The sequence below is a fragment of the Lytechinus pictus genome, chromosome 15 (genome assembly GCF_037042905.1).
Source record: "Lytechinus pictus isolate F3 Inbred chromosome 15, Lp3.0, whole genome shotgun sequence".
Classification (NCBI taxonomy): domain Eukaryota; kingdom Metazoa; phylum Echinodermata; class Echinoidea; order Temnopleuroida; family Toxopneustidae; genus Lytechinus; species Lytechinus pictus.
In genome coordinates this window covers 24,430,859-24,446,674 of record NC_087259.1, presented here as the reverse complement: position 1 = coordinate 24,446,674, position 15,816 = coordinate 24,430,859, and the positions used below count along the sequence as shown (strand labels likewise).

General features: G+C 37.2%; 1 protein-coding gene across 5 annotated transcripts; it reads left to right on the top strand.

The window, feature by feature from the left end:
- Window positions 1–479: 479 nt before the first annotated feature.
- Window positions 480–11,206, top strand: LOC129277600 (sulfotransferase 1A1-like). 5 transcript variants are annotated; one of them, XM_064110327.1, is made up of 7 exons: window positions 480–667; window positions 3,795–3,970; window positions 4,599–4,861; window positions 6,075–6,198; window positions 7,109–7,209; window positions 7,602–7,785; window positions 8,995–11,206. In XM_064110327.1, the coding sequence occupies exons 2-7, from the start codon at window positions 3,814–3,816 to the stop codon at window positions 9,102–9,104; spliced, it is 939 nt and encodes a 312-aa protein (XP_063966397.1). In that variant the 5' UTR covers window positions 480–667; window positions 3,795–3,813; the 3' UTR covers window positions 9,105–11,206. The 5 variants fall into 5 exon arrangements, with proteins under 5 accessions (XP_063966397.1, XP_063966399.1, XP_063966398.1 ...); XM_064110329.1 differs by having other exon boundaries at window positions 3,779–3,970; XM_064110328.1 differs by having other exon boundaries at window positions 508–667; window positions 3,807–3,970.
- The last annotated feature ends 4,610 nt before the right edge of the window (window positions 11,207–15,816 follow it).

Below are 15,816 nucleotides of genomic sequence, written 5' to 3'. Positions count from 1 at the left end.
AGTTTGTTCTTCTTTATTCTTTAATTTCATCGGTTATAGCAAAAAATACACGGGGTGGAGGGCGGATCCGCCCCGAAATGATCGAAACAGCCGTCGAAATTCTCAAAAATCATATTATCCGGGGCAACTTCTTTTTATAAAGTCGCCCCCAAATGAGGGCAACCCGCGATCAAGCGAGCTGCGCCTGATGTTTCATTTGCCATTTTGCACTCTTCACAAACCTGCTGCAGACATTGAACATAGGTCGGGATGCGAACATCGAAAAGTGCTCTATATATTTTTTTTTACCACCGAACGGCAACTATGAATTTTCGCTTGATAGTGGTAAAATATGATAGTAATATACACACAAACTCGTCAAGCGTAAACTTGCAAATTTTATAGCAATTTGAAATAAAAAGCAAAATATCATTTTATTTAGATCGAGCAAAGGCCAATCGGCTATTGCGCTAGTGATAACTAATCTCTGTTCAATACGCAGTCTGTCTGAGTTACGTAATGAGAGTCACAATAAAGTCCCATAAAATCATTCTCGTATACCACTATAATGTGGTGATGTGTTCTCTGATAAAGGCATAGACGTTCATAACCCATGAATACAAAGTATAATTGTAAAGCGCTCTCATCTTTCTCCAGCTGTTCAAACTGCAAGATACCATCCATTGTGGTAAGATATTTGTGAAATGTACATATCTTAGAAGTTATTTTGAGTGAATGTGACAAAATATCAAGTTGAAGTATTGAATCAGTGGTCATGTAATGAGATATTGTTAAAAAAAATCACCGAATACCAATGTTTCCTGGTGTCGATTCTAAACATAAATCTACTGAGGGGGGCGGATGTGACTAGGGCTGCGTTTATGCGACCTCAAGCCAAAATCATGATTTGAATCATGATTTGAATCATGATTCAAAACACAAACATGAATCACAATACCACAGAATCAGCGTTAAGACGATCTTCATTCCAATGCTGTACGGTCGGATTCGGGCCAATCCAGTGCGCATCACACAGTACGCAGTTTGACAGCGGAAGTTTTGCACACTGTCTTGTCGGCTCTCGAAATATCAATCTTTTGCTTCTATAATTCAGTCTATAATACCTCTTTTTTTTCTTTTATTATCTTGTATTAGGTTTATCGAAAATGGTGTTCGGAAGTGAATTTTAGCTTAGCTCCAATTTAATTTTGACATTGTTAACTCAACAACAAGATATCATTGTCTGTCCAGTTAGTTCATTTACTAGAAGTTGAAGTTGAAGATAATATGACCAAAAAAAAAAACACGATGTGATGACCAACCATAGAGATGTATACTAATCTCTATGTGACCAACACAGAACTTGAAGTTAAAAGCACGTGACAAGAAATGCATGCGTAACACATATGTACATGTACATACACTGAGTAGAGCACGCAAGTTCAGCTTGGCAAGAGTCAAACCGAAAGTAATCCCCGGGGGGCCACTTCCATTGACGAGTGGATACCATGCGCGACCATGGGGTCTCGAAAAGCACCCTAAACACGTATTTTCCATATTCTGAAAATGCACCCCTTAACAAGTATTGGCGTGTGAAACCCTACCCTTAACAAGTATTGGAAACAAAACGATACTCTTGACAAGTACAGTATTCCCTGAATGAACCCCTAAACAAGTACAGCGATATGTCACGGGTCCGTCGGCCGTCGGTTACTTTTACACATCACTTGGTTTAGAACGGCCCTACCTTCCACACGTCGCGCAAATCGTACTCTAAACACGTAGTGTTGGGGCAAAAAGGACATCCTTTATAAAACATTTTAATTTTGTTTTATCATCCCCGCAAATTTGACCCTAAACACGTAGCTTTCCTAACGAAATAGATACCCTTTTTTCATTATTTTTGTGTTTTTGACACCCTTATCACGTTACGTACGTAACGTGCCGGTCGTGCCCTATCTTGAAAAAGACATCCTTTTTACGTGTTTTTTTTGGTCGCGCATGGTATCCACTCGTCAATGTAAGTGCCCCCCCCCCGGAAGTAATCCGACACAGTGACGTCATAAGAATCATGATTCAAATCACGTTTGCGTCATACGACATTTTTCGTTCGTGATTCTATAGAAACGTCTTTCCAAACGCCACTTTTTCCGTGTTTCATGTTTGTGATTTGAAAGACGTTTATTTTCAATTTTGACTAAACGCAATCGTGATTCTGCAGAATCATGATTTGAATCATGATTCTGATCATGATTCTAGGGTAAAAAAGTGGCGCATAAACACACCCTAGTACTAGGCCTCTATGCCAATATGCTACCCTTCTTATTATTATTCCAGATTAGTTTTGTTTTCATATATTTCCATCGTTATCATTAACATTTAGAAAATATGAACATGAAGAATAGTACTGTTCAAGACCCTTTTGGAGCACTGGCGTATAGAGGGGGGGGGGGGTAGGCTTGGGGTGGCTCTTGCCCCCCCCCCCTCCCCCCCCCCCCCCCAACAAAAAAAAAAAAAAAAAAAAAGATTAAAAGAGGAAAGGAAAGGAAAGAAAAGAAAACGGAAAGGGTTAAGGGTGAATTGCGAATATTATGTCAAAATCTATCATAAACTTGGATTTTCGAAAAATGTCGACATTTTTGCTCGCTTGCAATTCTTATTGATTTTACGCGATACATCCTATCGAGCCCCCTCAAAATGTTTAGCTAATTACACCACTGACTTGGAGGGATATTAATCAAATATAATAATTATCATAATAATGGTTATGACGGTGATGATATATCATAATAGGGTTACTAATCATGATGATGATGATGATGATGGTGGTGACACGATGATGATGATGATGATCTGATGATGATGATGTTTGTGATGATGGTGATGATGATGATGATCATGATGTTTGTGATGATGGTGATGATGATGATGATGATGATGATGTTTGTGATGATGGTGATGATGATGATGATGATGATGATGTTTGTGATGATGGTGATGATGATGATGATGATGATGATGATGATGATCACCAGATGAACCCTTTCTACATTTTGTGGCTGTTATTGAACTTATACAGCTGTCTTGATACCCTTTTAAAGATTGCTACAAAATGTCACAAAAATGTATAGTTTTCTGATTATAACAATAAATTTCTACAGGACGACATTTTTAAAAATGCATAATTCCTTTTCCTATTAGAGATATTACATTTAATGACCTTTATAAAAGGCACTTTGGCAATTAATGATCATTAATAGCGAGGTCCCCATGCACTCTAATACATTGTATTCACCTGTCACTCAATGTAATCTGGATTATTGATTAATACCTGAATGCTAATCACTTGGGCTTATCAACTCAATGTTCAAACTTTGATGATGATGATGATGATGATGTAGATATTTTCAAAAGTATATCTGGGTATTCAAATGGTACTTAACCCAATCCCAATGATCAAGTGGATTCGAATAAAATTAGGTAAAACGGAACAAGCAAAATAGTGAACATTTCATAAAATGCGGAGGTAAAAAAAACATTAATTTATTTATAATCTCCGTTTTTTGAAAAAAAAATATGATGTCACAAATCAACTTTCATATATGGTTCGACAAAGAGGTCAATTTCCTGCTTTTTAAACACTGAGACATGTTGGATTTTCTATAGAATTCGGAAAATCAGACAGACTTCAGCTTAATGTGGTGGTGGTCGTGGTGATGATGATGATGATGATGATGATATTCTTAATGGTGATGATAAAAATGATAGTAATCATCATTATCATAACAACACTAAGTAGTGTCATTATCTTCAAGTATTTTTTTTAGAGAGAAAATGGGTACTAACATAGACGACCTGCCGCTCATCACGGGAAATCGTATGGTGAAGGGTCTATCTCTCCCCAACTGGGTTTTAGAATTAAGTATAGATGCCATGGAAACGTTTCAAGTTCGCCACGATGATGTATACGTCAACACATATCCAAAATCAGGTATAGTGGCTAATTTAGCGTGCAACTTACGATCGTATAACGACCTATCTGCGATTGATCATTATTCTGATTTTAGTCATAACTTTACCAAGGGCTTGAATAGGGCAAGCCAAGGGGATTTCTCGGTTTTTGTTATCACAATTATTAAAGTTCGAATAATTATGTAGTATCCTATAGGCCTACTGTTCACAAAAGTATTTCTACAGAGTTTGGATATTTTGACAAAATGCGCATAACATACGCAGATTTGAATGTTCAAAAAGCACTGAGATCATTTAATGGCAGTTGCAATAGGTGTGCTGTTTTTGTCACCAATCAGTTGTTACTTTCTGACAGTTGGTCAGTGTAATTTTGATTTCTTCGGACAATAAACAAATAAGGGTTTCACATCATTAAATTAAAACTTATCAGTGCATATATCTTCGTGAATTCTCTACATCTAAGTCAGGTGTTACTGACCCTTATTAATTAGTTCTAATTAATTATTTTAATATCGGATGTATACTATGATAATTTTTTTTATATGATATGTACGTAAGACATTATGATATTTATCAATCTTCGAGATGTCTGTCAGGTTCCCAGTGCTACATAAATTTTATTTTTATATTCATCATATTCATGGCAGGTACGCACTGGATGTTGGAGATCGTCGGTCTCATCCTAAATGACGGTTACCCGGAAAGAATAAACCGAACCGCTTGGTCATCTTGCATTGAGATGATCGATTTAGGTATCAATAAGATACCCAAGACGAGAAAAGAAGAATTGGCCAACCCGATGATCATGACGCCATTTCTGGACGTTGTGGAGAGAGCGCCCTCTCCGAGAGTTATGCAAACTCACTTGCCGTGGAATCTTCTGCCGCCTGATATTCTTCAACGAGCCAAAGTGATTATCAAAAAGTCCAAGATGGCAAAACCAACTTTTTTACCTACCTCATCCGGCCCGAAGGGCTAGATGAGCTTATGCAGTGGTGCGGCGTTCGTCGTCTGTCGTCGGTCCACAATTTCAAAATGCTTCTTCTTCGCCATTTCAAGTCTGATTTCAATTCTGTTTGCTTTATATGATAACACTAGGTGGGGATTCAATACTTCTATATACACAGAATTTTGAAACTCATTAAATATGCTAATTTATGCTCATTTTTTTTCAAAATTAACAAAAAACGAAGTTCTCCTTTATTTGTTGACCGATTTTGATTGTTTTGCTTCCTTCTGGTAGAGCTTCATGAGGTTCACCAAACTTCTACACAGAATTTTGAAATTTTGACTAGAAAAATGTTAATGCTGATTAATATGCGAAATTTATTTATGCGTGTTTTTAAAATTCACATAAAATGCTTCTCCTTCTTTGTTTGTTGACCGATTTTGATTCGTTTCTTCCATCTGGTAGAGCTGCATGAGGTTTACCAAAGTTGTACACCGAATTTTGAAATTTCAAGTAGAAAATTGTTTATGCTAATAATTTATACGAAATTTATTCATAAATCACAAAAAATGCTTCTTCTCTGTCATTTCTGTATCAATTTCAATTCTGTTTCCCCAATTTATACCACCAATATAATTCACTATAGTGTAAACTGGGCTGAAATTAAAAACTGTGTTAAATTTCGTTGCAAGATGCCGGATGAGCTCCACATCATTGATGCGGTAGTTTTTTCTAAAGCAAACTTTCAGCTTTAAACTTTTACATTTTGAAGGAGTTATGACAAACAAGTCGATGTATGCCCTGAATTGCAGTTTTATAGATATATGATGACGCATTTATAAGGTATTTCAACGAAAATATTTGACACTTTTTTTAATTTATTTTTATAAATCGCACACATTATCATTTCTATTTCGCATAATTCATGCCGCTTCCATTTTATTTTCGTCATGGCTTCAAATTGATCTTTCATCAGCTAATATGTTCTTTGGGGAAAAAAATGAACGTCATTATTAACTGAGACCTGAATAAACAAGAGGGAAATTTGGGCTAGTTCAAACATCTAAATAAGAGTGCTAAAGCTTCCTTTGCTAGCTAATACCTTTCTTTCTTAATCAATTATCATTATTTTTATGCCACATATTTGATTTTAGTTTCCCTTGACATAATACAGGTGGTGTATGTAGCTCGGAACCCCAAAGATGTTGTGAACTCCTTCTTTAATTTCTTAGGGCATACTCGAGCCTTTGGTAACGCTTCATATGACCAAGTCGTTAAAGCCTTTATACACCAGGAATGTAAGTGGTTTATATCCATTTAATATTACATAATCATGAATATTGTAAGGTTCACTTTCCAGATTTTTTTTTTTTTTTGGGGGGGGGGAGGGTGAGGCGACAGCAGATCCTTGGGGAATACCACATGTATGTGTTGTTGAGGATGATAAGGTCAAAGGTCAACTTTTTATTCAACTTCCTCTCATTTCTTAATTTCTGCATCAATTATGTTCACACTTGGCACATCCTTGTGTATACCATGTGTCTGTCCATGAGGTTGATGGGATGTTAAAAGATCAAATGATATGAGGTCGTTTCCGTCCTTTTTTTTATGTTCAACTTGCTCTCTTTTCTTTATTTCTGCATCAGTTATGATCACACATGGTACAAAATTAATGATCCATGGGTATAACACCACATGTGTATTCATGAGGATGATAAGTTCAAAGGTCATCCAGGAGTCAAAAATCATATTGAATATTTTATTGATCGTGAAATCAGGCGAGACTCGTGGTTCACGAGCTATCAGCATGCATTGAATATATTCCTTCATATTAAGAAGACAAAAACTTTTTATGTCAACCCAGGTAGGGGGATATGCATTACATGTATTAATTGGAGAGCTTGTAATTTATTCAGGTCATTTCGTTGTGTGCAACAAAGGCTATTTTGAAAACATTAAAAATAATGGCAAAGATAATGAAAAGGTTAAGAGGAGTACGCCTGCTGACTACCAAGTCTGATGATCATATTTATCATTTTCTGCAATTTTTGAACTAAGAAATAATTTCCTTGTTCGCTCAAATATGAACAAAACTTATTTTTTAAGACTTCAGAGCATCTATAAACCTCAAAATATAAACATTATTTGAAAGAAAAGTTTGACAAACTTTGCGAAACTATCCCATTTTTTATACGCACTGTATATTAGATAACTTCCGTTATGGTTCTTGGTTTGATCACGTGATGGCTGCTTGGGAGCTTCGAGATGAAGACAACATTCTCTTCATGTTCTATGAAGACATACAAAAGGTAGGTCGTGGTAGCGTTGCCAGTGATAATATCACTGACTAATAGGCTCTCAGCCAATCACATGCAAGGTTTTTAGTAGCTTATAACATGTATCACTGACAGCTCTTCATGATCCCCCCACGCCATTATGCCAATGTGACGAAGACACTAAATGAAACGGTGTCTTTGAAGGATGTAAAAGTATTTTGAAATAATTATAAAAGGTTAATCAATAATTGGCATGTTGGCAAATCATATAATGTAATTTTTGGAACCCAGTTTAGATTATACATCCCTACTTTTTACTCTTCTCTCTCTCTTTCTCTGCCCCCCTCTCTCTCTCTCTCTCTCACTTTCTCTGATTTCTCTACCCTAACTTCCCACCCCTTTCTCTAACTTTGATTGTGTTTTAGGAACCAGTGAAATCCATTGAGAAAGTGGCCGAATTTCTTGGACGCCCTCTTTCAGAAGAAACATTGCAGAGAGTACTTGAAAAGAGCTCTTTCAAGGGAATGACAAAAACATACAGGGAAGCGAAAGAAAAGGCAACAAAGAACGGAGAAGCAGACTTTACAGTTCTCGACGTGATGAAAAAAGGTTTAAAAAAAGAAGAAGAGGTTATGTTCGCAGTGGCGGATCTAGCTTTTTTCTGTAAGAGGGGGTTGACAATTAGAGTACCGAAGTGTGACGTCATCAATTTTCGATTTTTGCATTTATACCATATAATTTTGGTAGAGCATGATGAACCCCCCCCCCCCCCACAACCCAAATATGGTGGGAATCGGTCCATGGGTCTGTCAGATATGACCTCATGAATTCATAATTAGCCCCATTGATTGGCCTGGTTCCCAACGTTTAGAACCAGGCCAATAATACATTGACTTCAATGGGGCTAATTGTGTATTCATGTAGTTATATCTCAGGCCCACATGGACCGATTCTCACCAAATTTTTGAATTTGGGGTATTTCACTTATTCTCTACCAAAATGTGGTATCAAATTTACTGAAATGCAAAATAAAAACCAAAAACAGTTGAGACGTCATCACTTCGGTACCCTATAACGATGAGCTGCGACCGGTAGTTTTTAGGGAGCCCGAGGTAAACCCCTAACTCCTGCCCCTCTTAGATCCACCACTGCATGGTAAGGTTTATGTTCATGACCAGCTTGCAATCAGAGGATTTTTAATACCTGGGTTTATAAGGGACAATTACCTTCCCTTTATTTTGCTTACAATACCGATTGAGTGGCCATTTTATACAGTAGTGTAGTGTGCCAAAAGTTATGGTAGAGGATGAGTTTTGTATACAGCGCACTAATTTCGAAAATTGCCGAGCGAGCGAAGCGAAGGATTTAAGAATTGACATTATTTTCAAAACTCCGTCATACATTATTATTCAATGTAATACAATTCAATTTAAAATCTTGCTAAAGACCGACCTTTTCAATGTTTAGATATTTCGGCACATCTTAGTTTTGCTTCGTTTGTTTCTTTTACTTTTTTTCTTGATAAGACTACATTTTCATTTACCCCTGAAATTTATAGTTATCAGTGGTTATTATAGGCAGAAACAGCGGTATCAAGCGCCTTGCAAAGATATAATTATTATCATTATTAGCCAGATCGATGCATAATAAAGAATGTTTCATAAAACAATAACATTTGTGGATATTGTGACGGTCTTCGGTCCCCAAAATCCTATACCACTGCACCACAAATTTATGTAACGCGCTTCAATGAATCATTTTAAGAAAAGCCGCTATAAAAAAAACTATAAGATTATTATTATTTGATTTCTATTCCAGGTACAAGCGGGCAGTGGAAAGAACGTTTTACAGTTGCTTTAAATGAAGATTTCGACGAATGGTTTGGTAAAAAGATGAAGGATACAGACATCCGATTCGATTTCGAGTAGAAGGATCAAATCTTGAAAACATTTATCTAATCGTTTTATGCATCCATTATTTTATGCAAGGGGAGGAGGAAAACACATCCTTTGTATCTTATACTTCATCTGTGTAGAACCTACTTATTAAAACTTTGTGGAAAGAAAGGAATTCCTTTCATAAGAAGGGTTCAGACTTTCATTTTTGTTATACACTAACTAACAATTGGTATTTATTTTAGCATGCATTATTAAATAAAAAATCTAATATGTTGTACACTCATAGAAAATGAATTTAACTTAATTTGTTATGTAGGAGCGAATTAAATAGATGAAATCGTAGCTGTAGAAAGTACCCCAAATCTTCCTCCTGTTATTTAATGGAGAATATGCATGCGTTGTGTATTTGGACAGGTATTGTTTTGCGGTTTTCCATTAGTTTTTGTCCTATAATGATTCGTTAATCGTAAAAAAAAATCCTGTTTGGAGTCACAGTATACCCTGTGAATTCGGTTGTAAAAACGCTGTTTAAATTTTCAAGCACGTTTTTAAAGCACGTTAATAATAATAATAATAATCCGCTTTTATATAGCGCTTAATACGACGTGTCTAAGCGCTTTACAGATATATTATTACCCCGGTCATCGGATTCAACCAGTCATTCCCGCACACAATGTGTGCACATCCTCCACTCCCTGGGGAGTATTCCAGTCAGTCGCAAGTGAGGCGCACACAGTACTGGACAAGCTGCAATGACTTTCACATCCTACCGGGTACCCATTTAGCACCTGGGTCGAGAGTGGCAAAGTGTTACTCTAACAACAAGTTGTTTAAACTTTCGAACGATTTTATTTAAACAAATGGACAATGTTTAAAACTTTAAACCATAGTACATTTTATAGTGACGGGCTTAAACAATGTGCTTAAAACTTTTACCAGCGTGTACACAGTATTTTTTAAGCTATGTTTTATGAGTGTTTTCGAAAACTTGTTTCTATTTCAATTAATATGTCGGATTATTTACGTATGGATTTCCTTATCTAAAAGTTACTGTATTTAGTACGTTTATATAGTTTCTAAGTCATCACTATTTCTCCTCTTGGCTTTATATTAACTGTGCTTCATCAATGTTCATCAAAGCGGCTTGTTTTTTTTTTCTTTACTCCTAAAGTCTTTAACGGTATGCGCTTGTTCACTACACTGTAAAAAAATATTGGGTAAATTTTTTTACCACCATGAGGGTAATTATGTGTCCAACCAATTTTGGGCAGTATTTTACCCAATGCGGGAAGCATATTGTCCAGTAAGGTTAAAAAATAAGCAGCAATTACTTTTAAATGGGCAAAATTTTCATCACACTGGATAAAAAAAAATGCCACAAAAGCATCCAAGTTGATATTTCAAGACTTTCTGAACGATAAAACATTTTTTCTGAACAAGTATGTTATGTCTATACCAGATCAATTACTTAAAAACATTATACTTCTTTATTTCTATTATTTTAAACATTGTGATGTTTTACGTTTTTCTTTTATATTGATATGAATGGTTTCCACTTTTGTTTTATAATGTTTATGTATTTTCATTTATGCTGATGTTTTTTTAAATCGTCATGTTTTTGTCATTTATATCGTATATATATATCTTTTTAAATAAATCATTTGAATGTTTTGATTTTTAATCGTTTTCTTGTAATTATCTTGGCCTCGCCTCTCTGAAAACAGCTTTATGCTGATTGCGGGCAACTAAATATTATGTTTGGTTTTTCTATCAGTGAATAAATAAAGTCAAGCAAACAACAAACAAACCAGATGACTGGCAAAATGATCACTCATAACACGATACGAGTTTCTTTTATGAGGACAATCAATTAGCATTATAATAATATTAACAAGCTAATATTGTGCTAGATCTCTCAGATACTTAAACTTTTCATTCCACCCGTTTTAAACAAGATATAATGATTATTTCGATTATAATTATAGGCTTTGTACATCCTTCATTTTTTCTATTCATTGTATCTCCGAGGTGCACATTGACACTATTAAAAAAAACAGCAAATCTTCATAAGGGTTCGATTTATTAATTTTGGTGCCAACTTTTTATACCAATAAATTTGCTTTATGTTCTTCAAACAAACTTTTATGCATTAAGATTACAACGGTTCTAACAATGACTAAGCTCTATTGTAACTGATAGTGTCATGCCTCAGATAGCCATTGAACCTCTATTATGTCTCTCCCTATATTTTCTAAGCAATTTATAAGAATTCGGCCTTACCCCCCCCCCCCCCTCCGGTTGCCATCTTCGGGCATCTTCGCCGTGAAACGAACGCTGCCTATTCTTTTTTTTAAACGTCCATGTGAAGCCAGCTCTTCCTTTCCGCCCTTCCCGCCGCTTTTCTGTATGTTTTTGACATTTCCTTAAAAGGGCCCTTTTCAAGCAAACCTCTAGTATTCTCCGCAATGTTCATTATGACAAGAAGCGTCCGTTTTTCGGGTTACCAGCTAATATAGGAATCACGTCACCGTGGTCTACCGTGATGGTGCAATGTCGCGATTTTTTATCAATAATCAATCTCAACCTGTTCCAAAAGAGCAATACTGCCATCACATGGTAACAAAAGTAATACTCCTTTTTTTTCGATTGTTTTTGTTTTTCTTTCCATGCATTACAATACTATGAAGAAAAAAACACAAACGAACAAAGAGATAAAACAGCATCTTTTTTTCTGCCTTAACATAATCCTTGTTCCAGATTCTTAGAGGGGAAGTTCACCCTGCCGATAAATTAGTTTTCAAAAGCAGAAAAGAATTTGAGAAAATATTCGTCACAAATATCCAACAAAGAAAAAGAGAATTATGAAGTTTTGAAGTTTGATTTGGGTTCTGCCTGATCGCTCTCTCTCGAACTGATCAATTGTGAAAAATATATCACATGATTATAATATTTCTTCATATGTCATGAGTTTTATCTAAATATTCTAGTAGTAGTAGAAATAATAATAATAGTAATGATAATAATACATGAAATTTATAAAGCACTTTTTACAAAAGTTTCAAAGCACTATAAGAAAAGAAATAGTATCCACATGTTCATGGAATTATCTTTTCTTTTTAACATCCGTTTGAGCAGCACAATCATGAGCCAATCATAGGGGGCCAGACATGGTAGGGCAAAAGGCATGTTGTGACCGAGCGCAGTGAACGAGCACTTAATTTTGACCTTTTAAGTTAAAAAAACCTCATTTTGCAATAGATTTAACACATAATTGAGGAATCAATACCAGTTATCGTGACCCTTTCCCGTCCCTGCTACTGCTAGTGTTCTTTCCCTTTCCATTATTACTTTTTTGGTCATGAAATTTTATTGGGGGTCAATTGTCACAAGCCCTCCCTTATCTTTTCATCCGGGTGTTTTCGCAAGCGACTTTAAATATGATTAAAATGATAGTGGCTATATGATCCATAGCGTTTATATATTTTCCATTTGAGTCCAAAAACTACATCTTTGTGATCCACGTTTGCAAGAAAAGAAAAGAAAAGAAAAGAAAAAAAAGAAAAGAAAAGAAAAGAAAAGAAAAAAAAAAAAAGAAAAGAAAAAAAAAGAAAGAAAAGAACAGAAGAAAAAAAAAAGAAAAGAAAAGAAGAGCCGGAAAGAAGAAAAGAAAAGAAAAGGAATGAAAAAAATAAGAAAAGAAAAGAAAGAGAAAAAAAGAAAGAAAAGAAAAGAAAAAAAAAAAAAAAAAAAAGAAAAGAAAAGAAAAGGAAAGAAAAGAAGAGCCGGAAAGAAGAAAAGAAAAGAAAAGAAATGAAAAAAAAATAAGAAAAGAAAAGAAAAGAGAAAAAAAAGAAAAGAAAAAAAAGATGAGAAAAGAAAATAAAAGAGAAGAGAAAAGACAAGAAAAGAAAAAATATATAAAAAAGACAAAAGAAGAGAGGAGGAGCAATGACGTAATAAGCCAAAAATTTGGAGTGGTCTAACGTTAGATACATGTATGGCGTATCGCATAAAATCATTAAAAGTTGCGAGCGAGTAAAGCGAGCGAGCAACAATTTTGACATTTTTTTATTACAAAATCAAGATTTTGGCATATTAATATTCGAAAAATAATATCATATTTCACCCTTCTCTCTTTTCTTTTCTTTTCTCTTCTTTTTTTTTTCCTTGGTCATGAAAAATTTGAGGGGGGAAGAGCCCCCTACATCCCCCATCTGTACCCCACTGTGAGGAGAGGAGATTGGAGGAGAGAAGGAGGAGATGAGAGGAGACAATCGAAACGAGAAATGTCTGCTTACTTTATTTAGTGGAAAATCGCCGATGCGAATCATTCAACAACAAAATTTTGATCACGCACGGCGGCCAAACAAACCACCGAAACTGCCCACGGCTTTCTCAGATAGTTGGTTTCCCCTTCATTTTTGGAATTAGGATACTCGAAAAGCTGGAATTGTGTCATATTTGAGTGTCTGCAAATCCAAAATGGGTAAAGGATCAAGTAAACTGAGTGCAGAAGAAATAAAAGAGCTTCAAAAGGCAACTTATTGTGAGTAGACTTTCAACTTCAGTCCCACGCATGCAGATGTGTGTTTCCTCTTCCTGCATTTTGTATTGGCCGAGGCTCATGGCCATGCTTAACCCAGAGAGCTCCCGCCCGCGCAGCGGGCGGGAGCCCAGAAGCTTACCGTGTATTTTACCATTGTCACCGGACTAGGGTGATTTATGGTCTAAATATTTCTCCAAATGAATTGTGAAAACAGAAAGTATACAATTACCACGATTATATGGATGAAGGTCTAACGAGTGGCAGATTCCTGACATCTGTGTAGCGGTCGCGCCCCCAGCTTGACCACTAGGTTGATACCTGAAGCTAAGGATATAAGGAATAAATCACCTACCAGTAGTTTTCTGGAGTGATGTCCTTAGATCCTGTTTATTCCGTGTGAGTTCAGCTTCAAATACAATGATCCAAGGGATCCAACGTCCTCCAGCGTCTAAAAGGGGTCCAGCGCCATCTCCCGGTGGAAGACCTATATGGGGGGTGGGGTGACTTACTACAACAGTCCCCCCCGTTCTATAAAACTCGGTCCCTCGAGTTTCCAACCCAAATGGACGCTATCCAAACCAGACACCAGGCAGAGGGAGGAAAAAATTTTCCACTCCCTAGGCACCCCAACCAGGAGACCTTATCTCCCGGCTGGGCATGAGTAAATACAAGCCCATTTAAAAATTCCCTTTGGTCTTTTATGTACACAATGCTCCTTAAAATTTGGCAAAAAGTACTTATGCAGCATTGTTCTGTCCCAAGTCTGCATTCCCAAAATTAATTATAATTTGCTACCCGTAATCAGCCATAAACATATTCCGTTCTTTTATAAATAAAAACTCCAAAACTATCCAAAACACTTGGCACAACTGTGCTAAAAACTTGTTCAACACTTTAAACTTTAAAAACCCGTAACATGAAAACGGTAAAAACCCGTAATAACACCTAAAAACCTAGAGTTTTGAGGTTCTTTAAAAAACCCATACAAAACATATAGAAGAATGGTATATATATATAAAAATATAAAACCCATACAAAAACCCATATCCCAGGAGGGTCCCCCCTTCCCAGAAAGCTCCACTTTCCCATAGCAGTGGGCTGCCGCTGGCCCTCCCCTGTCGAGGCACCATCTTACCCGGGCTGTGCAACACATAGCATTCCCGTTCGGTTGAGAGACTGGAGCACCAGTACCCAACCTAGGTCCCCCAGGTGCAGGAAGGGGGCGTCAGCGCTGCCATTATGCGAAAAGGGCCATTTAAAACACTCCCCTCCAAAGCGGACCATGAAGCATTTCCTACATGGCCTAAATATACAAAAAAGATAGACGAAAACAACGAACACAACAGACACAAAGAGGAGGCGACTCGGCTGGTCCCTCCCGTACAGAAAAACATATAGGGTCCTAAACGCGCTAAGCTAACCCAAGAATGCAAAGGGAATCGAAATCCCTTCGTGACAAATGGAGGACAGAATCTCCTCCAGTCCCTTTTTTCCTCACTACACCCCATAGAGTGCCAGATGGTTAATCCTAGCTCGCTCCATGAGGGTGAGAAACCTTATCCGCCGGGCTGAGGTGACAAGCTCTCCCACCCCGCTAGTGAACCCAGGGTAGGATCCTTCTCCTGTTCCACCCGTAACGGGTCGATGGGCAGCTGCCCATCGGTAACGCCCACTGGCCTCACCCTGACCGACTTGTACTGGACTGGCTCCATCTACAAGCTGAACCATTAGCCCCAATAGTACGGCTGCTTGCCTGTAATTCGGTAGAGGAACCGCGATCCAGGTGAACCCATTTTTCAACAGGGAGCGATCCCATCTCCCTTCCCTCCAATTTTTTTTCAGTTTCCCCCAGCACCTCAGAGCAGGTTACCTTAAGGTGCCTATCAGATGGGTTCTGTTTTCCCAGCCCTGTAAACCGAACCGGGAACTAGGAGCAGTAAGCCATCCTAAGGGTTAAACATGAAATCCCCTAAACGTTGGTCTATAATGCCGGTGATCCGCTTGACTGCATTCGGAGGAACAATTACTCGCTTGTGCAAATGAACCCGGGCGATCTGCCGCCCCGGGTCATCACTATACCAAAGCGGAATTCTCTGACCTCCCAACTGCATATGCGGATCTTGGAGATGAATCGCAGCCTTGCGCTTGCTGAGGAAATCTAACCCCAGGAGCATATGATCAGCTATAGGGGCTACA